Below are 24,048 nucleotides of genomic sequence, written 5' to 3'. Positions count from 1 at the left end.
CATAATGCAATTCCATTTTAAATCTTTCATTAGAACTTTATGATGCCAAAATATTTAGTGCTGGTGATGTCATTTAGAGCCAGAGTCCTCACAGTAGGGATTTTGTCGTGAAGCTGACATATCAAGGTCCCGCAGATTCGTGGGCTTTACCAATCGTGAGTCTCAGCTTAACCAATAACCAGTAACCAAACTTACCAGAACAAATGATCTAACATCAGTGTGATAAGAACTCACCTAAATGACAGAAACCAGCTTCCAGAAATATTTGTATGTCTAATTTTGACATTTTATTTTGATCCATGTCCGTTCTGCAAACGTGGAGGAGGTGACGTTTGTGAGCTATACTGCAGCCAGCCACCAGGGGGGCCACACATGTATTTTGGCCTCAACATTGACATTTATTAATCCAGTGACTAGAAATCCACTAGTGGGATTGTGACGATGTTGCTTTTCTCTCTGTTTGATTGTACGTTTTATTTTGTTGAAATAAAACCCCACCCTCTTTCCCTCCCCCCCTCTCTCTCCAGGCCTTTGTAGCTACAGGCACCAACCTCTCTCTCCAGTTCTTTCCAGCCAACGTGCATGGAGACCAGCGACAGGTTCCTACGAGGGAATATGTCGACTTTGAAAGAGAGACTGGAAAGGTAGGACGAGTGCAACACATCCACACACCCTCTCAAAGACACACACACACACACACACGTGACGTACACACACACGTCTCTCCATTTCCCCTTCACCTGTTGCAAAGGTCACACAGTCTGAGTTGCAGCAGATGGAAGGTGAAAAGAGATATTGTGATTGAATCCCCCAAGCACCTCTTTAGTCATGTGACCTTGGTTCATCCCAACTCACTTCATCCCAAAACAGCCTTTGCAGAAACACGTCCGTCTCCTCCCACTCTTATGCTCTCAGTTCCTCTTTCATTTTGTTAAAATGAGTCCAACAGCTCTCGACAGACGGCAGATTGATGTGGGGCCTTGCTCACGTCCACAAAGTCAAAGTAAAGGGAACAATTCATGTTGATCTGGTCAAACTGGTCACACTGGTCAAATCATTGCTGAGCGTCCTGTCGCACAACGGATCAATGAGGAAAAACAATTCACGACAAAGTGAAACAACGTAAAGAGCTCAGAGGAAGTTAGTTTCCTGCTGTTGTCACAGGGACATCCACAATACAGTGGAGCTGCTGCTGTGTTTATGTGTATGTTAATTGTCTCCCCTGGTGCTAAGTGTGTTTGTGAGTGTGTTACTGTGTGTTTGTGTGTGTGTGTGTGTGTGTGTGTCTGTGCATGTGTGTTAGTGTCAGAAGGCCGTCCACGGACACTGGCCAGCTGAAATGAATGCCGGCTGGCAGCTCATTAAAAATGCATTCTGGGAAAATCAATAGACCTCCGTGGCCCAGGGCTGACGGACTAATCTCACACACTGTTAATTATTTAACACAAGTGCTCTGATAGTTGGTAAAGGTGTGTGTCTGTGTGTGTGTTTATAGGTGTCAGACAAAGACAAAAAGAATGCGCGTGTGAGTATTCTCGACAACATCATCTTCTTTGTCACCTCAATGATGCTAGTTTTAATGAGGCTAGCAGTTACACACACACACACACACACACACACACACACACACACACACACACACACACACACACACACACACAGACACACATCTGAGGATTCTCATAAACATCTCTGTTATGTGCTCTTTTCATCCACAATCATATATTGAACTGAAAAACAAAAGTCCTGCTCCTCACAGTAACTTGTGTTTGTTTTCATCCTCCTCCAAACACGAGACACAAGTTGAGTGTGTGTCTCGTGTTCTTCTCTGTGATGTCCTTTCATGTCCCTCTCGTATGAAACATGACAGGCGAGTGCAGGACGTGTTTTCATGAGTGCACTGCACTGTAAAAAGATGTTGAGACAACTTCACTCTGCGGCAGAGCCAGTGCAGAGCCTTTAATTGTTTGTTTAGTGTATATTTTTAACACACACACACACACACACACACACACCATGCCACTGCTACCTCTGGACCTCCCTGCAGAATACAACTGTCAGACCAGGGCAGAAATCTTGTGTACGTTGCAACCTCTTCTCTTAATTAATGCACATACACATACACACAAATACACACACAGACACACACAGATCTCTGATGCATGGGGACATTTCGAGCTTTTGCAACACAATAGAGCTTTTTATTGTTTGCCAAAATACTTCATATCACCTAGAACTGTTTAAGACTCTATTTCCTACTTGTTAGGCTTGGCTTCTTTCTCTCCCGGTTTCATCCATTTCCTTTCTGTGAGACCAGTAAACAAACGAATGACCAGTAGTCGTTCCCAGTAACAGTGGAGGGAAATCTGATTAAAAGACAGTGACTGAACGATAAACTGAAGAGAGGCAGAGGAGGATGAGACAGTAGCTCACAAGCTGGGATTCAGACCCAAGCTGCAGCTCTGGCCCCGTCTCTCATTCTTTTTATTACTTTCCCCCACATGTTTTTCTCTCTCTCCGATTCCCCGGCTCCTTCCTCTGTTTATTTTTCTTGTGGCATTTTATATGCACGTCCATGCTGCACGTCTCTCTCCTCCATCCCTCCCTTCTTCCCTCTTTCCACTCCTTGTGTTTCTCTGCATGCATCCTCGTTCCCATCCCGTGCATCCCCCCTGCTCCGTCCGTCGATCATCTCCTCCCTCGTTCTCTCCCATCCTCCCTCAATTCACTCGCCCCCCCCCCCCCCCCCTCTCCATCCGTCTCTCTCTCCCGCCTTCGTTTTCCAAACACAGACGGTGCCAAACCAAAAGGGTAGCGCAGCCAGGTTGAACTTGGCGGATAAAATATACTGTGTGTGCGTGTGTGTGTGTGTGTGTGTGTGTGTGTGTGTGTGTATGCGGGGGGAAATGGGGGGGAGAGTAGAAGCACAGTGCTAATGGGAGCCAGCTGTGGCGGAGGTTAATTTTAGTGCTAGCTGCTAACTTGATAGCAAGCGTTAACCCTGTACTGGACACGAGTTTTAGCATCGAACGCCTTAGATTCAACAGACTGCAGTTTGTGTAGTTGTGTGTGTCTGCGACGACCTCAAGTTAACACAATAACACAAACAAACTGAGTGATTGAGGCAGCGAGACCAGCAGCTCTTTGTTCTGTGGAGTAAAACTACTGTTTTCCTGAATGGGCTCTGGTGGCTTTTAGCTTAGTGATAAAATGGCCGTTCCTGTCTAAAATAGCATTTCATGCAAAAAGGTAAATTTAGGGTCCTTTTAATTTTTCTCCAAATCAAACTGGTGTTTCCCCTTCACTATCGAAACTGTGGCAGCCCGCCATATTCGTATTTGTCCCGCTACATAACAACATAGGAGATCTCTTACTTTGTGTTTGAATCAGTTCCTGCATTTTACAGCTGCATGCTCGCTCCATCATCCGTAAAGTTTTTACCATCCACGAAGAAGGTCACACCTCGGAGTTTCAAATTGCAGTTGTGCACGTACTCGTTCATCTCTCCCTCTCTCTCTTAAGTGACTGAACCTTTTCACTCTGAATCTGTCAAACGTTTGTCGCGCTTCCTGATAAAAGGCTTTTCACTCGTCCTGTGTGCTGCAGGAAAACACTGATACTGGTCATTCTCCCTCTCTTCAGATGTTAACCGCTGATGCTGCGCCTAGTGCACCACAGCTTTTTGAAAATAGGTCCAAAGTAAAGTGAAGTGATCTTGAGCGAGGAGCGCTACTGGTGAGACATGTTCAACTGATTAACATGTCATTATGCTCCCATCACGTTTTCACTTCAGTGTCAAAGTGAAGGGAACTTAACCGAGTCGACCGTTCTGGGCACATACAGTTTTTTCAGTCAGGAAAAAACGTCGAGATGTGGTTTGGAAACTATCTCCATTACAGATCCTCTGCTGCTGGAAAAGTCATATCTGAGGATGTGACTCTGGACATTGAGATTATTAATAATAATAATACTGGTAACCCGCAGGAATCAGGTTTGGAAGGTAGTCGCTATGCATATCTGTGTGTGTGTGTCTGTGTGTGTGTGTGTGTGTGTGTGCACAGTGAGTGTGTTTGCAGCACTGCCCCTGCATGCCGATGAGACGCTGGCGCCACACTGACGTATGCAAGTCTACACACAAACATATAAACAGTAAACAAGAGCGAGCAGAGAGAGAGAGAGAGAAACAAGTGAAAAGAGGCAGAAAGAGACAAAGAGACATTAGTGGTCATGTGGAGGAGGAGTGAATGTGAAGCAGATGACGCTCTTTCAACTTTATGATGGAAGAGGTCGGACTGTGGGGGGGGGGGGGAGTTCAAACGCAGAACTGAGATCAGAAACACACATGTGCAGAGCTTCATTCATTCTCTTAGGTCGGAATTTACAACATTTATCATTTAATTTACCAATTAACCAGAGAGAATCCGATCAACAATCGATAATCTACAAGAACAAAGCCAACACACTCAAAGTCCATATTTTTCATCTGAACTTTTTAAATCCATCATCCAATAAAAATGCTGATTTATGTCTGAGACCAAAAACTAATTTAAGAACAAATCAAAAACTAAAGCTTCAGCCCACAGAAAATCTAAGTAACTCAATCTTCTGTTAATCTAATTACTTGATAACCATAAAGTATTTTAGTTTCTGTTGCCTTCAAATTGATGCGTCAATTCCCAGATTTTAGTTTCTGCTTCGTTTCTGTTCTATTTGCTCTCCAACCTGTACGATTAGATTCCATTATTGTCCCGATGGAGGAAAGAAGTAAGAGAATTAGCAAATATGGACACAGCTGGGAACTGGGTAAATAGGTCATTGTCCCATTGCAGCCGTGCAGCTCCACACCTACAACCAACTTTACTCTGCAAGTCGGATCAACCATTAATACTTTAAACCTAAAGTTAAAATCTTGATTTATCTATTCAACCACCTAAGAATGTTCCATCAAATCACTACTAGAACCTGATTGTTCAGTGTTGTATGATTGTGTGTATGTGTGTATGTGTGTGTGTGTGTGTGTGTGTGTGTGTGTCCTTTTCTACTTGAGGTTCCTGGGTTTCAGCAAAAAGGCAGAGAGAGAAATTTCTTCATTCTTTATCAATGTAGATTCAAATTCAAAAAGTTGACGGCAGTGATCTCTCTCTCTCTCTCTCTCTCTCTCTCTCTCTCTCTCTCTCTCTCTCTCTCTCTCTCTCTCTCTCTCTCTCTTACTCTCTTTCTCCTCCCTGTCTCGTTTTCCCTTCATCAGTTTTAACCCTTCTCCTCTGTCCAACTTCAAGTGTGTGTCTGTGTTAGTGAATGGTGTCTGTGTTAGTGTGTGTCTGTGTATATGTGCGCTGTGCAGTGTGCGGTGTTGTGTTTCCCTTTGAACGGAAGCTATGCCATTAGTGCGTGATTTGTCAGTGACATCATCAAAGCCAGACCACTAATTGGTTCCCTCTGCTTCTGCTGCTGTTCTTGCATTCAACCGCGTGTGTGTGTCTGTGTGTGTGGAGGATTGTGTTTTTCATTGTGTGTTCTGAGTGATTAATAAGTATAAATTAACTTTCTGTTCCTAGAGTCCCTGAAAAGACGTTCATGCACGACAAAACTTCTTCCCTTTAAACACACACACACGCACACACACACACGTATGCACACACAAACACACACATTGTCCGACTCCTCCCACAGAGTGTCATATTTACTGCTCGAGGCCTCAATTACCACACCCACTCCCATAAGGCACTGCGGCAAACATACAGACAGGGTACTCTCTTTATATGCTGTGTGTGTTGGCATCGCTTTATGTCTGGGTGTGTGTCTGTGTCTGTGTGTGTGTGTCAATATTGTGAAGAAGAATAACTAGAGCCAATCGGTTCAGACAGGAACCTGCAGGGCCGTCAGTCTGGTGTGAAATCCTGCATGTGTGTGTCAGCTTCGTTCCTCTATTCTTAGGCCGTCTCTTCCAGTAACACAACTCAGCTCACCTGTGAGGACGCGTGTGTGTGTGTGTGTGTCTGCTGGTTTGTGGGTCAAAAGGTTAAATCATGTTTCTGTCCCCTGGTCTGTCTCAACAGCCGTAACCTGCCTTAACCTTGATGGTGTTTGAATGAGTAGAAGAGTTACTGATGGAGTTTTGTGTTGTGGAGCTTCCAGTCGGTCTTCAGTGCAACTGTCTTCCTTGTGTCTCTCTCTGCCGCTCTGGCTGCAGATAGAGTTACCAAACCAACGTGTGGATTTGCATAATATTTCCATGTTCATGAATGTCACAGGGAACAAACTGTGGTTATTGGTCCTCCTGTGCACACAGACACTTTGCATATAGCAAAAATTCACATTATGTGTCTGAAGGCAGTTAGAGCCTCAGATGGGGCCCATTGAATCACAATGGAGACACAAACTGCCAGTGAACCAGTGGACAAATAGTTTTGCTAAAGAAAACATGCGACACGACAAAAGTTTTAAATGTTTCTATTCCAAAAAAAATAAATAATGGTTTCTGGATCTCTTGAAAATGATCCGTGTCACGTCTGCAGGTCATTACCTTCCCTCTCCTCCCTCATTACCTTCACACAAACACATTTGACATCAACCTGGATGACCTGGCTGTCCCTGTGTGTCATGTGACACTGGTGTGTGTGCGTCTGTGTGTGTGTGTGTGTGTGTCATGTTGATTTGCAGCCATTATAATTATAGGGTGGGACGTTAGAAGAAGAGAGAGTGATCATGCATAAGGAGAAGCACCGTGCTATTATACTTACGCCGAGCAGGTGTGTGTGTGGTGTGTGGTGTGTGGTGTGTGAGTGTATGTGTGTGTGTGTGTCAGATAATAGGCCAGAGGACGTTAGGCTGCATTCAGTCTGGGATTAGGAACAGAAGGCCAGTAACGTGCTTTATCTCCACCTGCTGCTGTCACACCTGACGCACACAAACACACACACACAAACACACAAACGCCACCTTTATCTTTCATCTCAGCTTTGTTAAAGAAAAGAGCGAGGGAAAGAACAACTGGATTTTCTTTAGGTCTTTGATGTGAGTATCATGTCGCACCAACAGACTCTTCGGTAAATTGTTCAGATGTGACTGGGATCAAATGAGAGGTGTTGCAAAATTGCGTTTTTCCACTGTGATGTGGTCACTGTGATTAATACTGTAATCTGCGTCCTCCTGCTCATCTCTCGCTCCTCTATCCCCGACTCAGACTGAACGAGAGAAAGAAAGAGACAGAACGAGTGAAAGAAAGAGACTGAACGAGAGAAAGAAAGAAAGAGACAAAGCGAAAGAAAGAAAGAGACAGAGCGAAAGAAAGAAAAAGACAGCGAGTGAAAGAGACAGAGCGAGACAAAGAAAGAGACAGAGCGAGAGAAAGAAAGAGACAGAGCGAAAGCGTATGAGTTGTGTGTGACTCGCTGCTGACTCAGACACATGCACAGAGATTTATTGTGTGACTAACACACACCCAGATTTCAAGAGATAGATTCCATCTTTAATCTAAATGATCCACACACACACACACACACTCACTCACACACTGTGACATTCATTGATGTAACATTCTAATGGATAATAACATAATTACTGCTCTAAATCATTTGGTGTCTCCAGTTTAGACACATACACACATACACACATACACACATACACACATACACACATACACACATACACACTCACACACTCACACACTCACACAAACAAGAAAAAATAAAGAAAGAGGGAGACAGGTTATGAAGGAGGATTAGAAGAAGAATATTGAAATCTTTTGACGTCTTTGTTGTTTATTTGTGTGTGTGTGTGCGTGGGAGAGACAGACTGTCACAATTCACATGGCTGAAAACACAGATACCCATTGTGATGGTACACCTCGTGGGTGCGTGCATGTGTGTGTGTGCGTGTGTGCGTGTGCGTGCGTGTAGGCAGTTGTGCTGACTAGATGGTTGGCAAGAGGCTGAATGAGAGTTACTGTGCCAAACCATCCCTTTACATCTGTGGCACAAAGTCTCTGCCAACACACACTCTGCCTCTCTCTCTCTTCTCTCTTCTCTCTTCTCTCAAACACACATGCACACACACACGCACACACACACACAAACATACACACACACACAGTGCAGGAAGCCCTCACGGTAGCTCTGAGAGTTTCACATCAGAAGTGAGAGATTTGATTTGCCGACACTCGAGCGTATCACTGTGTGTTCACGTCTTTGCTGAACAAAGCTGATGGAGTCAAATTGAAGGAAATAAGATCGAGCGGACAATTAAAAAAAAAAAAAATCCTAATTCACGAAACTTCAAACCCTCACTACTCAGTGTATGAAAATGATCCACCGTGATCCAGTGAAACAATCCTGCTGCAAAAAGAAATCCTCCAAATTTAGGCCACGATGTTTTGCAACACTCTCGTTGTGTTTGTCACGGAAACTCGGAAACATGTGACACACACACACACACGACTGTCGACAAAAACATGATGATAGTGTTCGCAGCAGAATCACACAACAAACTGACGTGACAACACTTAACGTACACAACAGATACAGATGTGTGATGAAGCAAAGGAAGCATGAGGTGTCACAGCGAGCTGCTGCCGGGTCACCACGAGGTGGTCGTTAGGCGTTGACTTATCTACTGCACTCGGTTTTAAAGTGAGGCTAAATTTCCACTGCATTTCACCCGGCTTGTGTTTCTCATTCACTCACAGTGAGTGTGTGTGTATGTGTGTGTGTGTGTGTATGTGTGTTTGTGTGAGCGAACGCCCCCTGGTAAATGGATGTGGGGGTTGACATGGTTCTCTCTCAGAGGAAGTCTGTGGTTGGGCCATTTCAACATATTTTCCCCTCTCTCTTGCTCGCTCGCTCTCCTTCTCACACACACAGACACACACACACACACACACACACACAGAAAAACATTCATGCGAATAAACACACAAAAACCCACAGTCTCTTGGGGTGCGGTCTCCCCTGCAGCCCCGGTGCAGTGTGGGTAGCTGTGGTAAGAAAGAGAGACTGTCCAAAAATAGCCTGAGTAAAAATGCAGGAACGTGGCGATTGGCCGGTGTCACACAGTTAAATCTACTCATCTTTGTGTGTGTGTATGTATGTGTGTGTGTTTTTAGGGGATAGTGTGACTTTGTTCATTTACTCCTAAATACTTACCCTGGGAATAAAACGCACTGAGTGGTGTCTTGTCCTTGTGGAAATTAGTGCCGTGGGAAAGAAGAAGACTGAGAGAGAAAGAGAAGAAGAGAAACGAGAGATTACATTTTTTGTTATTAAATCACAAATGAAATTTAAAATATATGAAAAAGACAAAATACTAATTTGTTATATATCATCTTAAAAGCTTTATTTGCAGATAGCTGCTAATTTGAACATCCGGCAGATCTGGAACAACGCCTGTGTGTATTAGGAGTCATATACTGATACTGAAATTATTATATTTTTAATATTGGAAGCAAAACAGTGTTTTTTTTTATTTCCCTGGATCAACACTGGTTATTTAATAAGGAAAAACTATAATATCACACTGTTGAGCACATAGCTCCGCCCAACAGTCTCCTTATGAAACCATTTTGATTTGCATATTGCACAAACTTGGACATCAAGAAATCAAGGACAATATTGAGATATGTATTAATATAACAGAGCTGTACGCTGCCACAAGCTACGTGGAAGTTGATTTATGGACATTTTATGTATTTTAGAATTGTTCTAAGACGGATCTGATTCCTCCAGAGAGGATTCAAATACGGCTTCTCTCTGCGGGACGTGGAAAAAAAAACAGAAAAAAAGCTCTCCCCTTCACAAAATATAATTTATTGTCCCAATTTTAGAGGCAGTTAAGTTAAATCCACATTGCACCAGCCCGGATTAACCTCCAGACATTCTGGCAAATCTAAACAGAGGAACAGTTCTGTGATCCTACACATGAGCACATTCCCCTCGGCTCAGGGAAACACACACAGACGTGTACACACTCACATACTTGGTGGTTACACTGCAGCCGTCCTGGCAAAGAGCCACAGCCATGTAACCTAACCAGGAGAGAGACAAAGTGCGGCCGACCCTCCTCCTCCTCCTCCTTCTGTCTGACTGAGCTGCTCTTTGTGCTCCTGGAGGAGAACGTTGCTCACAGAATAGAAGTGAGAACCTTTTTCTCCCTGTTGTCTCTCACACACAAGACAAAACATAGACTACACACAAGGTCAATGACGACAAACACGGCCTCTGACCGATAGTGATGCCGTTCTCTTTTTGTTGTTGTCAGAATTAATCAAAGTGAGACGAGAACTGAACTACAAACACGTACATTTTCAAAAATGAGAATGATGAGATCATTATCCGAGGATAAGAAGATATTTGTCACATTCTTGACAAATAATTAAACCACCGTATCAGAGCCTGAGCACTGGCTATACAAATGAATGCACACATATAAGAAGTAAATGGGTCTGAAGCACATGATGTTAAGTTGTGATCTCTTCGCCTCCACTCAGTACAACACACACACACACATACACACACTCACACTCACATTACCACTCCAGCAATCGATTGTGCCGGGCGAGGTTCGGACGTAGTTTGTGGTTTTCCTCATTCACAGCAGTCACAGCGAAGTGGGGGGACACAGAGCTCGGTATTATTCTGGAGGAAGAGCCGAGAGTCTCTCATGGTTTTGCGTCATATGAAGCTGCTGCTCCTGCTTGAGGCGAACATACGATCTATGGTCGGCCAGTGTTTTCTTCCCAGGGTCAGAGAACGAGATTCTGAACAAGTCAAACATCGGATTTATTTACAACATGACTCAAAAAAAAGAAGATACCAAACATACCAACCCAGCAACTTAATTTAAAGTCAATACAGCAAATGTCGAGTCTCACACAGTATCATAGACTGTTCTCTAAAAGTGAAGCCAACATGTCTTGGGCACCACCTACTGGCTGGCAGTGGTACGGGCCATTAATCCCTGCCTCCTCCATGCTAGTGGATGGAACGTGGAGACAAATACCAATATCACAGACAGTCTCTGTCAATTTAGAAAGTTCCTATTGCACTGATGTTTGTTCAAGTGTTAATTTATAATGTAACTTTTTAATTAGTTATTTGAGGTCATAAAAACGGGATGAAATATCACAGTCTATGCATAGGACACATTTAAATGTGTTGCAGCACTGACAGTAAAGTAGAGCACTGCAGGGATGTCCAAATGAGCTGTGTCTGGCTTTTATCTTTATTTATTAATCTCTCTCTCTCTATCTCTCACTCTCTCTCTCTCTCTCTCTCTCTCTCTCTCTGCAGGTCTATTTAAAAGCACCTATGATCTTGAATGGGGTGTGTGTGATGTGGAGGGGCTGGATCGACCTGCAGAGGCTGGATGGGATGGGATACCTGGAGTATGATGATGAGCGGGCACAGGTAACACCTTACATCACTTTATCTCACATTTGTCTGAATACGCTCAGAGATCAAACAAAATACTCCACGTCATCCTTTCAACTCGGTTTCCTCTTAATATCTCGGTTGTTTCCCAAGCGTAACAAAACTACATTTGTGGTTTTAAATATCACAAACAGCTGCACTGTAGTTTCACATCATCTAATCGAGCAAGAACACAAACACCAATTTAATAATCAAAAAGATGTGAAATAAATTTAACATCATTTCACCCCAGAGCTCGTGTCTTTGGGACTTTCCTCATCATGGAAAGATAAACACACTCTTTGCCTCTGTTTGTGTGTGCGTGTGTGTGTGTTTTTGTGCGTTTGTGTGTGTGTGTGTGCAGCAGGAGGACGCTTTGGCTCAGGCAGCTTTTGAAGAGACCCGACGCAGAACCAGAGACTTTGAAGACAGAGACCGATCGCACAGAGAGGATCTGGAGGTGAGAGGGCCGGGGGCTGTTGATGCAAGGATCTGCCTCCTTATCATGAACCTGCAAAGCCAACCTCAAACTTCATTAAAAAAATAGCGACCGTGAACCTGACGAGCAGAATTTCACAAGTCAGGTGAAAAAGGAAAATATAAGAACAAATGGAGGGTGTAATTAATCTGTACTCTACTCTGTGACCACACCCAGCAGTGAAGATTCAGTGTTTTACTCTAAACACACGTTCTGCGAAATTAATGAATAATGAATTGTTTTTATTTGAAAATAGGAACCGATGACAGTTCCACAAATTTTCCATTTAAATGTACACATGCAAAGTTGTTCTTGTCACAAATGTCTATGTCTGAGTCTTGACAGACCACAGTGAGCAAAGGGAATTTAAGATTTGCAGGTTGGCTTTGCAAGACTTGATTTACACAACTGGAAATGTATTATTCTCTGATTTAAAGTGAAATTGAGAAACGTAGCATCACATATATTCAGTTTGTAACTTGCAGACAATTAGAAAATTGTCTCTTTAGAAAGTAAAATGTGAAATTTAGCCTTTAGATCCTGGACATTTTTTACAGATGCTCTTAAGACACTGAATAGTTATCACTTTTTTATAATATGTATTATTAATGTGTTTTACTCAAACCACAGAGTCAAATTTCCAGTTTGATCTTCTTTCCTTAGACCTTACTGTTGTGTGATGTGTGGTTGTGTGTTTCAGTAATTACACAGTTGTCTTACGGTTTGAATTGGTAGGTTTAGTGCATGATCAGTTTGATGATAAATCTAATTTGATAATTGATTTGATTTCATAATAATGAGCTAGAGAATGACTCGTGCAGTTTTTTGTCAGGTGTCCACAAAAGCCCCGGGGAACCTAGTTTCCTGACTTTGTACCAGATTCAAGTGGAAAAATAACATAATGATTGTTCAGATAATGAATTTGTTCCCATTTCACTTTTTAAATTGCATGTTTTCAAATTATCATTTAATAGTGATACTGTTTGCAGTGTCTTATATAGACTTTAGATTCAGTCATTCACATGCTTTACATTTTGAAATCTATAACTGTCCCACGTGCATTTCAATACTCGAGAGGAACCCACCTTCCCAGCGAGGCTTCTGGGAGATCGGGGGTCTCCTTCCCGAGACAACGCCCAACCAATGAACCCCAAACTGTTTATTTTTTTAGGACCCTGTGGTTTCTAAAATCTGGGACTGATGACACACAGACAGACAGCCAGCAGAAAGGAACAGGGTCTGTTTCCTTCATTTCTCCTCATCTGTCACACTGTCATGCACTAAAACCCCCCTGTGTGTGTGCGTGTGTGTGTGTAGGTGTGTGTGTGTGTGTGTGTGTCCACCTGCTCGATTAGTATATACATGTATTCTTGTGTTTATTATTTTCTTTCTGTAACAACAAGCATTTTAACATGCACGTGTCTGTTACCGAGCCTGTGTGCGTCTTTGTTAGTGTGTTTGTGTGTGTTTGTGAACGTGCATGCTTTTCTAATGTATTCAATGACTATAATATCCACTCAGAATCAAAAAGAGTTTGCACAATTACACTCACGCACACACAAACGCACCCACACAAGTCAAGACCTACCACAGCTTTGCAGCACATGGCCCTGGTCTGAAATTAGAGAGGGAAAGAAAGGCATCACACGGAGAGAACAGAGAGGAAGAAGGGAAAGAAAAAGGAAAGAGGCATTTTTTTGAAGGTCGACTTTCATCTGACTGATCTCATGTTTCCTCCCCGAGGCTCTCGAAGGCAAAAAGGATAAAAGAAAGAAAACCTTGTGTCTCCTGCAGAATCGATAGAAGTGCCACCACCGCCATCTTCTTAAAAAAAACATTTTTTCTTCATACTTAACTACAGCTCTCTGAACATGGGTGTGATCATGAACAGGAGTATCTCAACTTTCTTCATTGGTTTGCTGCAGTGAGATCATGTACAGTAAAAGAATGATGGCAGTCATTAAGTTCACATGAATGTCGAGGGACCAGAACAGGTTCAGCCACACTGAGAGTCTCTGCTCGATGCTTTGAGACCCCACCAAAACAAAAGCACTATTAATTGAGCGATATAACTTTTTAAATCCACGAACACTGTTATAGTGATTTTTATTTAAATGTTTTGTTAATGAATTACCACTTAAAAGGCTTTTAAAGTATGTTTGGCTACAGTCTGGAGTACAGATGTATGTTCAAGGTCTAGAAAGTCATTAAGAGTCTTTTGCTTTTAAGAGTTTTGAGTCATGACAGATTAATTTCTTCGAGTTATGACTTCCCATGAGTTGAAAAAAGTTTTGTTTGGATTCATCAGAGCCAGATGTTCTCGATTAAAATCCATATTCAATCTTTTCCCTTCCCGGCTGTTGTCTGACCTTAATAAAACAGAGGCTGTGAACTTGTTGTATATTTGATCCCAGAAATAAACAGTGACATAGTATTTTCAGACTTGATAAGCTGTTTTTTTTCCGTGTTCGTTCTGTTTTCTTCAATGTGACCCAGTAGCTCCAACAGAGGCAACAGATGGAAAGTAGTGGATGAATAGATTAATGTTGAATATGGAAGAACATTTCGAAAAAATTAAATAATCAACAGAAATATTCCCCGTTGTCTTGCAGATAGTTTGACGTGTTATTGTGATATTTGTCTCATGAGTGGAATCTTCTCAGGGTGTGACTGATGATCTTCACTAAATTACTGCTCAGTTTCAGCCTCAGCATTTCTGTGGTCTGAACTCCAGCTCTCCTCCTGCCTCTCTTTCTCTCTCACTCTCGTCATCCATCTATTTATCTCTCCATAGTTCAGAGCTAACAACCGAATTTGTGTCATCTTTGTTGCATCATATACAGTTATTCTCCTACTCGACAGATTAATAAATGTGTTGCATGTGAGCTGTTGTAAATAAATAAAACATAATAATCAGTTTGTGAAGAAGAAATGCAAAAAGGCAGCACACAGCAACAGTGAGTGACACAAAATAGCAGAGACAAACATTTTAGTATAGTTCGTTTATCTGGTGCACACACTGATGTATGGCTGGTGGAGTCTCATATTCAAATTTAATAATTTCAAGCCGACATCTGTAACCAACAAAACATCTGTGTCTTGAGGTTTTTATATAGCAGCCAACAACCGTTGTCTATATAAAGTTATAGGGCTTTTTAATGGCGTCCTGCAGTAACAGAAGCCACACTCCCTCCCTCTGTGTGTAGTGATCTGCATGTCAACCCACCCGTCCTGTTCATTGACCCGGGACTCGGCAGGTTTGAGTCAGCTTTCTAGGAGATAATGAGGGTTGCATTCAAAATGTGCCAAAGGCTGAAGTGCATGCAAAAGTGATCACAAGTTCACTTACCGGATTTAATCAGACAAGAATTAGAAATGGGCCAGAATGCAAAGTGAACCAAAGAAGTGAGGTGTGCGAGAGAAGCTGGTGTTGTGAGGCGTTTACACAAATATGACGTAGGACAGAGAAGTGGACTCTGACACTGACGTAGCTCAAAGTTGAAGATGAGACCTGATGGAGGTATTCTTTCAGTGTGCATGGTCGGTAGCTGGATTGTTTTTTTGGTGATGTCACTCTTGGGTAGTGTAGGTTTCTTTATAATTAAGATTTTCCCCGGTGGCTGCTGAATGAATATAAAGAGGTTTCCCTCTCGAGTCCTGAATCCTTGTCATTGATGCACATAAAAAAAAAAAAAAAAGCATCCAAAAGCAGCAGATATTCCAGTCACTGAAGGTCAGAAGGCACCTGTCAGAGTGATGGATGGAAAAGCAATCGATCAAGAAGAAATGTGGCTTTTAACTCTCTCTCACACACACACACACACACACACACACACACACACACACACACAAATACACAAACACAAACACTCACACACAGACTCCCAAGTGCTCCGCAGTAAGAGATTTGGTGGTGAATGATGAGCTGGCACTGAAAGCATTAATATATCATTAGTATTGATCGCAATCAGACCCCCTGCTTTGACTTACAAACACACACACACACACACACACACACACACACACACACACACACACACACATACACACACACACACACACACAGTCACAGACACATTCAGATACTCTACAGGCACATATGAGCACAGAATCGCAGATAAAGCAAATCTGGTCTACATGACACACACACACACACACACACACACACACACACACACACACCCATTACACAGACGCACACACACACTTCTCCAGTATTGAGTTGTGGTGAGGAGCCCTATAGTGGCCCTGCAAGCTTCCATCTGTGTGTGGATCAATACAGAAAGCTCCTCTTCCCTTATGATTAGCAAAGACCACTCCCTTCATTTCTGCAGAATTTATTGCACAGCTTGGATTCTGTCTCGTCCGTCTCAAAATTGTATTTAGTTGAGACGATTAAATGTGGACTGATGAATGAGTGAAACTAAAGAGTCCTTTTTCCCCAGCAGTCAGTTAACCGTGGGTATAGCTCATCACGTAATTATCACCTGTTAATGTTATTAGTTCCAACAGCAGATTTAAAATATAGCTCTGATGCTGAGAAGGTTGTCAAGATATGAAAATGAATATAAAATTATAATTGAAACATTTTTTTTTTAAAGTTCAGGTATATTCAGTAAATGCAATTTTAAAGATTCAGAACCAGTAGAATTATTTTGTTGGAATGATCACACTCTCCCACAACAAATTGGCTTCAGTGTGTTGTTGAACTTGTTTGTAAACAGTTTCCTATTTACGCGCTCGTACCAGCGTTATCATTCATTTGGAGATTTCTGTCATTTTCCTTTTAGTTTTTCATCTCCGACACTCCTGAGGTTAATATGTGGCTCTTTAAACCAACACTATGTCACTTTAACTGAGCGAGAGCGCCCTCTGCAGTTGAAACACAACAGAACACTCGATATTACCCATGATCCTCAGCTTCCTTGACCAGAATCCACCAAATTCTGTATTTTAAAAGTTTCCGGCTGAATATTGGAGGAAATGCAGGTTTTTAATGAATTCTACGACTTTTTAACTGATCTACAGTTCAGCTGCAACTCTTCAACTGGCTGGACCTGATTCTGAGGATTGAAGCTGTGACTCTCAGTCAGTTCCTCACTTCTCACAGGAGATCGTACCCACTCACCAAAGTTACATAGAACAGACGTTCAGGGTGAAGGAAGCGGCACCATTCTCCATATTCCAAGTTATTAGACCCCCACACTTATCTTGAAGCTGCTATTTTAAGTTAAAAAGCTGCATGGTGTTTCTTTTTCTTGCACCAGCTCTGAAATTTGCCATCAAACCTGCTGCAGAATCCTTCAGTACGAGCACAGGGGCAGAGTGAAGACCACAGATGGTGCTGCACTGTGGAAATTCATTGTGACGCCACTTTCAGCCCAAATCCAGTCGCTCTAATTGAGCCACACATGAATATTTGATGGCAGCCGTTTTGATGAAGCTACAGAAAGCTTTCCAGAGGAGACAGACACAAACTGGAGTCAGTCTGGCTGTGAGGAGTCGAAATGGTAGCATGACATACTGTATGTGTGTGTGTGTGTGTGTGTGTGTGTGTTTGTTTGTGTGCATGTGAGTGTGTGTACGTTGCTATTACGGTGAGTCATTGAGATGACACAAACTGCATTCCAGTTGAACTAAGCAACCCCTTTACTATCTCTGTCTGCATTTCTGTCTGCTCTGCTCCCCGCTTCACCTCTGCCCACACTCTCTCACCTCTCTCCCCCGTTCTCACCCCCTTACCCCCGCCCCATCCGCTAAATTCTCCCAACTATCACTTAAGTGTAAACACATAACCACAAGTATTTTTTTACAGCAGCAGCAGCCGGCTCGTGCCAGTAGCTCACACAAATACACACACACTATACCCAGTCATGAAATATATTTAGTATATATATATAAGTCCTGTCATGCTGATGGCCTCTAATGATGACCTAATGTGTGTGTGTGTGTGTGTCAGACAGCCTGCATGTCTGCCAGTTTATATGTCTGCCTGTCTGTCTGCCAGCTACCTTGACGAAAATATCAGCACCAGTTAAAGAGTGTAAACAGTCGCACGTACCCGACAGTAGAGCGCTCTGGCTCCCTCTAGTGTCGGTTTTGAGGAACCGCAACCTCTGTGTTGTTGAAGCCTTACGAGAGCCTGAGCTTTCTGAAACCCAGGAACCAAACTGTTTTGTGGTAATCCTAATTTTAGGTTCTAGTTGTGTTCTGTTCAAACTCCTAAGAGGTAAAAACTGGCATCAGCACCCCATTTATGAACGATAGGAACAACCAGGATAACACTTAGTAGAGCGCACACCTCCACCAAGGCAAAACATTCCAATTAAATTCAATCAATCTGCTCCACATTTCACATTAGATATCAGTTCCCTGTGGCAGATCACGATCCATCTGTTATTCCCTGGGAAACTGGTTAAAACATCAAAAAAACATCCATATTAGCAATGTTATGGCAAGTCAGGGTTCTGCCCCCTGATCCAGACCCACAACCATATTAAACAGATTCTTCCCTGAACCATACAACATCCTTCCCCCATGTCTCTCATGTAGTTTTTTCGTAATGCTGCTAAATAACAGACAAACAATCAAACCCTGGTGAAAACACAGCCTCCTTGGTGGAGGTGATAAAAACACAAAACAGACGTGTCTATTTATATGAGTCGTCAAATGAAGCGCTAAGTCCGTGGCACTGTTTTGAAAGTGAGACAGAGATTCAGCAGGTGCCACAGATGATAGATTTGTTGTTGTTTAATGTGAAGAAGCTCCTCACACGTAGACGCTGGCACATCGAACACATCTCACCAGGGGAAAATAAATGTCCTTATTTCCAGGAGGAAAGAAAGTTTCAATTACTCAGATCTTCTGCCACATATTTCATTCACTCGTTGATTTAATGTAAAGTGGGGCGACAGCTGCATTTTTCAGATATAAACATCATTTGTCCATTTCGCAGTGAGTTTGAATTTCCGTAACTCCAATCAAATCATCTTTATTTGAAAAAGTAGAAACTTGCATATCATTGATCATTGAGAAAATACTAGTCAGGAGAATCTGTTTAAATGTGTATATTTTTTTGATAGACTGAATGTATCTTTAAAAAGATCTTATCTAAAATATGTACTTAATTTATTATTTTTTTCTCTCTCCTCCCTTTCTTATATCCTCCTTCCTTCCCTCTCATCTGTCTTTTTTCACCTTTCACCTCCTCTCTCCTCTCTCCTCTCTCTTCTCTCCTCCTCCCATACTTCCATCTCTCTCTCTCCCCAGTCCAGACGACAGCAGGACCCCAGCCCTGGCTCAAACATGGCCAACGCTGACGTGGAGCACAAGATGCGCTGAGGTGGAGGAGGGTGGCGATGAGGAAGGAGTGGAAGGAGGAAGAGGAGGAAACCGGGTGCTGGCAATCTGTTCACTTTCAACACAATCAATAGAAAAGAAAAGCTTTAGACCAATTGCTCATCGTTATTCTAGAAAAGGACTTTTTTTCCAATGCCAAGATTATTTTGAATATTTGAATTGTAGAGGGGAAACAAACTTCCTGAATTGATTTGAATTGAAAGTGAATAAAAGCCACAGACAAGACGGATTAAAAGGCAACGACAGACCTTGACAAGAAGTACTTGAACAAATTTTAATTCAGAGGAATGAACATGGGTGTATTGTTGACATATCCAGAGTCGGAGTAGTTTCTCCAGTGAGACGAGAGTTTCAGATACAGAAGATAAAGTTCAGATGTTTTTTGTCCAGGTCTAAAAATATTGAAGGGGGGGGGGGGGTTTGGATTACCAAAGGTATATTTTCTATTAATACGAGAGGTTGAATATAGAGGCAGAGGAATTTCGAGGGGGTTATTAACAGGAGGAGGTGGAGGAGAGACGGAGGCTTGATTTGGCTCAGGGTCACGATCAGGGCTCGTTGGTCAGGATTACGAGTCAGGCATGTATCAAAAGTGAAGTGTTGACTGACAACAAAACACTCAGCGTTGTGCAACACCTCACATTTGTGTGAACGTGCCCTTGTCGCCCCCCCCGCCCCCACTACACCCAGCTCACTTCCTGAAACCTGCTGTTTTCTGAGACCAAAGTTCACTTTGCTGGAGAGGGGAGGGAGGGAGGGGATTATAGAGGGGAGGAGAGCGTCCAGAGAGAAATTTGTGTTTTTGCTGTACTATAATTTGATTGATTTATTTTTGCCGTCGCTGTTGTGAAATCGCCAGATACAACAGAAAGGCAGCTTCCGACCTCGAGGCGCCAGAGTTCACAAAGAAAACTCCCGATATCTGCAGCTCTGGAAGCAATTGTGGAAATGATGAGGTGTTTATAGTGTTGAGGGAGGGGTGGTCGGGGGGGCTAAATTCAAAATGTCCTTTGTCTTCCAAGGGGTTTTGCACTATGTGATACAATCAGTCTTGTTCTCCACATGGATTTTTCTTGATATGCATGAAACCAAGCACAGGCCTGCTCTCCTGTGTTCTTCGTCGTTCCCTATGCAGCTTATTTATCTGCAGAGTTTGCTCTGTGCAGCGCTTTGGTCGGGAGGAAGAGGGTGATTCAAGGCTCCATCGTCCGGTGCGTCCTCGCAAACAGCAGGGGGCTTAGATAAAACAGAGAAGAAAAAGCTCAAAACTTTTGTTTCCCACATTTTGCCTCACGTCGACATGTTCTCACATACCTGGATGTATGTGTTACTTCAGCCCAGGTGCATCATAACAAGTCATTCCTGTATTCTGGAACCATTGACTTCATTAGAAAGCTGAAGGAATGATTACTCCTTTATAAGCAGGGGAAAATGCCAAAACCCAAATAATTTTTTAATTGCATATTTGAAAAAGCTGAAAACATGTATTTTTCTTATTCAATAATTAGAATGGCCCTCTGAGAGCATATACTCTCCACCAAGGCCCAACAGTTCAGTTATGAAACCACATTTAAATTCACTTACTCATTTCATCTGCAGTAAATTGCAAATATAATTTCTTCAAGGTCCTTGAATTCTTCCCTGGGAAACTGGTGAAAACAAATTACAGCCTATCTTTAAAGAAATTGAGAAAATGCTTATCCAGTGAAAAGTTACATTTAAATGGATTCAGCCAGGGACACATAATCACAAGCTATTCAAAAACGCACCATAATCAATAAGCATTAATCATCTCAGATCATGAAGACTGTGCCTTCTATAGATCTGACTCAGTTATCGATGGATCCGTCAATCACCCACAGACTCCTCATCACTGAAGGACTGGAAAAAGCCTGAACGCATCTGAATACTATTCCCTGTCCTGTTTCAGCACTAGTGTAATGAAATGCTATGTCTTCTTCTCTTATTGTTTTTTGTTTGTGTGAAAGTCATGATGTTTACTTTTTATATTACTTCTCCTTCTGTACATGTACTCATTTTTTTTGTCCATCTTTCGGCTTCGTTATGAACCTGTAGTATCAGCAGTAGGCTGTTTTATGTTAAGTGGAAAATAAGAAAATATCTCCGGACGTTTGGGAGTTTTAAGGACTATTGTTGCTTGTTTCTTTTTCATGTTTTCTTTTCATTAATTGTCTTTTTATTGTTTCGTTTTTTTGTTTAGATTTTTCTCTCAAGGAAATCCACTTCCTGGGGTTAAATACATTGAATGTGGATTCACTCGAGCCCTGTTATTAAGCGACATTTTTTATATTGTGCAACGAGAAGCTCATTTAATTTTTCCATTGTGTTTTACATTTACAGCACTCAACGGTTTTATTATTATTATTATTATAACCGAGAAAACTCTTCTGTTCTTGCTTTTGTTTCTCGTCAGTTCGACTTATAAAGAAGTTTAAGCTTTACATGAACTAAGAAAACTGTTGTACATTGTGTTTGTACTGATTTACTTTAAGTTCTGAAGCTAAGAAATTTTGTTTTTGCTGGAAACAACCATTAGAATTCTAATTAAAAAGTGAAAGATGTATTGAAACTCAAACAATGTGATGGATATGGTGATAGCTCCCCAGCTTGAGAGGCTACAGAGAGGTTTTATTATTTTCATAAGACTCAGAAATTAGAACCAAAGGAAACTATTAAAATTGCAAAGCTACGATTTCTTAACAGCCTCATTAACATCCACTAACAAGGTCTCCTCCGGTTTCCCTGCATCTGCAGCTAAATCATCGAGCACAGAGTACAACAATAACAATGCAGAGCTGTCACCCTCACATTCGAATGCTCCAGGAGGATATAATTGGGGTAACCTCAGGTCAGGAAGTTAAGTTTCTCATTGGCTTCCTCGGTTGATGTCTTTCCCACTGAGATTTAGGGGAGAAGAAGCTGCAATGCTCCCATTTCTCTTCTAATATAAAGGCAGCTGACCTTGTGACCTGCTGCTTCATTAAGTTGACGAACATAGAGAACATACTTTCTGCCTAGAGGCAGAGTCAGTGGGGTGAAAAGTGGATTTTTGTGGTTAGGTCGAGTGTGGATTGTCAAGAAAAGTCCAGCAGGTGAGAAGTGAAGTGACGTTAATGACGGTGAATGAAGTGAATAGTTTTTAAGGAGGCATGACATATGTTGTGAGGTCAGAGAGGAGTCTCAGGTCAAATTGTGGAAAGAGTCATATTTACAGTGGCTGCTATGTTTCCATAAGACTGAATCCTGTGTGCAAGCAGTGGAGGATATCAGGGCTCTGACATCCATCAAGTGTCGACAGTGGTGCAAACTACATATTAATATATTACTGTTCTATCAGTATTAACATTAGTGACACTGACAGAGCACCAAATAGTGTAGGTGGTACAGCAGGTGACATAAATAAAAGGTTTAGGGCTTTTATAAGTTATGAGGTAATTGCTTATGTGAACTGACAAAAGAGAATTTTTCAAGTTTACCAACTTGAATAATGACTTCAAATTGTAAGACGCAATTTAATTAAAGGTTCAATGTGTAGAATGTAGTGACATCTAGTGGTGACGTTGCATGTTGCAGGTGAATACCCCTCACCTCGCCACCTTCCAAAAATGAAAGAGAACCTGTGGCAGCCTTTAGTTGTCATTTTAATATGGAAAAAAATACTTCTTGGTAAACTATTTTCCTATTTTAGTGTGAAGATAGGGAAACACAAATGCGAAGCAAATATCACAGGTCAAAGTTCAGCTGCACATGATTGGAAGTGACTCACTAAGACAACGGACTCAGCTGTTCACCTGCTACATGATTTACTGCAGCGGCCATCACACTGTGATGAATCCTAGAAACAACATCACCAGCCATCGTGCGTCTTGTGAAACCTGAGGAGGCAACAAACTCATACAAGATAAAGAACAACTTTGTTCTCAGAGCAACAGGTTTCAGCTTGTGGGTCTTGAAGTCCCGTACGAAGACCACAAGCCCAAACATGTTCGCCTGAGAATAAATTTGTTTTTGCAAATGTAGCTAGAGTGTTGACCCCTTTAATTCGTCTTTGTGTACCTTGGAAGGAGGTGAAACTGGGTCAGAATTCATTAGTCTGATCCAACCTGGAAACTTAATGGATATAAACCAGTTTTATTTTGTCATTAGGAAGTGCCCACATTGTCGCAAATGTCCCCAATACACCAGCCAAGTGTATTATTATTATTAATATTCTTTTATTCAATGATTATCCACCATAGTTGATACTCCATACTTCAGTTTTCTTAATGCAGGCATTAAGATATAACATAAACCACAATAACGTCTCTTTCTTTTTTGTTTTTTACTGTTTATCTTCGTATTCGTGTAAGTTATTTATACTTTGGCTTCATTTAAAGATTCAAAGAAGAACTCTGTGTTATGTAATGGCTTCTGAACACTTTCCTTTCTCTGTGTGTGCGATCTGTCTTCTCCTCTGTTTTAGGGTTGAGCTTGTCCTCTCGGAGGAATTTGAAATAGGAGAAATTCAAATTCGAAATGTTAGATGTTTTTCTTAATAAACTCATATGAATTTGTGTATTTGAGTCTGTTTTTGTGCGGTGACCTGTCATGTTGCAGCTGAGGTACCCCTTCACCTACACCCCCCCCCCCCCTCCTAATCTGAGAGAGAACCTATTGCAGCCTTCTGTGGTCCTAAAAACTCAAAAGGTGATTAGATTGTCCAGTTTGAGCTACTGCTCTTGATATAAATATAAAGTATTTAAATATAAAGTTTCCATTCTAGGGTAAAGAAAACAACAATTTGTA

General features: G+C 41.9%; 1 protein-coding gene across 7 annotated transcripts in view; it reads left to right on the top strand.

Moving 5' to 3' along the window:
• cbfb (core-binding factor subunit beta) overlaps positions 1–23,816 on the top strand; it is a 30,512-nt gene extending 6,696 nt beyond the window's left edge. For 2 of the 7 annotated variants that reach the window (XM_062390416.1, XM_062390414.1), the window contains 5 exons: positions 528–644; positions 1,496–1,525; positions 11,286–11,402; positions 11,770–11,865; positions 19,153–23,816. In XM_062390416.1, the coding sequence (XP_062246400.1) occupies positions 528–644; positions 1,496–1,525; positions 11,286–11,402; positions 11,770–11,865; positions 19,153–19,224 (432 nt within the window). In that variant the 3' untranslated portion in view covers positions 19,225–23,816. Of the gene's footprint in view, positions 1–527; positions 645–1,495; positions 1,526–11,285; positions 11,403–11,769; positions 11,866–13,054; positions 13,121–19,152 lie in introns of all 7 variants that reach the window. The other 5 variants (XM_062390420.1, XM_062390419.1, XM_062390417.1 and 2 more) reach the window with 5 other exon arrangements.
• The last annotated feature ends 232 nt before the right edge of the window (positions 23,817–24,048 follow it).

This window comes from Platichthys flesus, chromosome 6 (genome assembly GCF_949316205.1).
Source record: "Platichthys flesus chromosome 6, fPlaFle2.1, whole genome shotgun sequence".
NCBI lineage: Eukaryota > Metazoa > Chordata > Actinopteri > Pleuronectiformes > Pleuronectidae > Platichthys > Platichthys flesus.
This window is presented reverse-complemented; position numbering and strand designations above follow the sequence as displayed.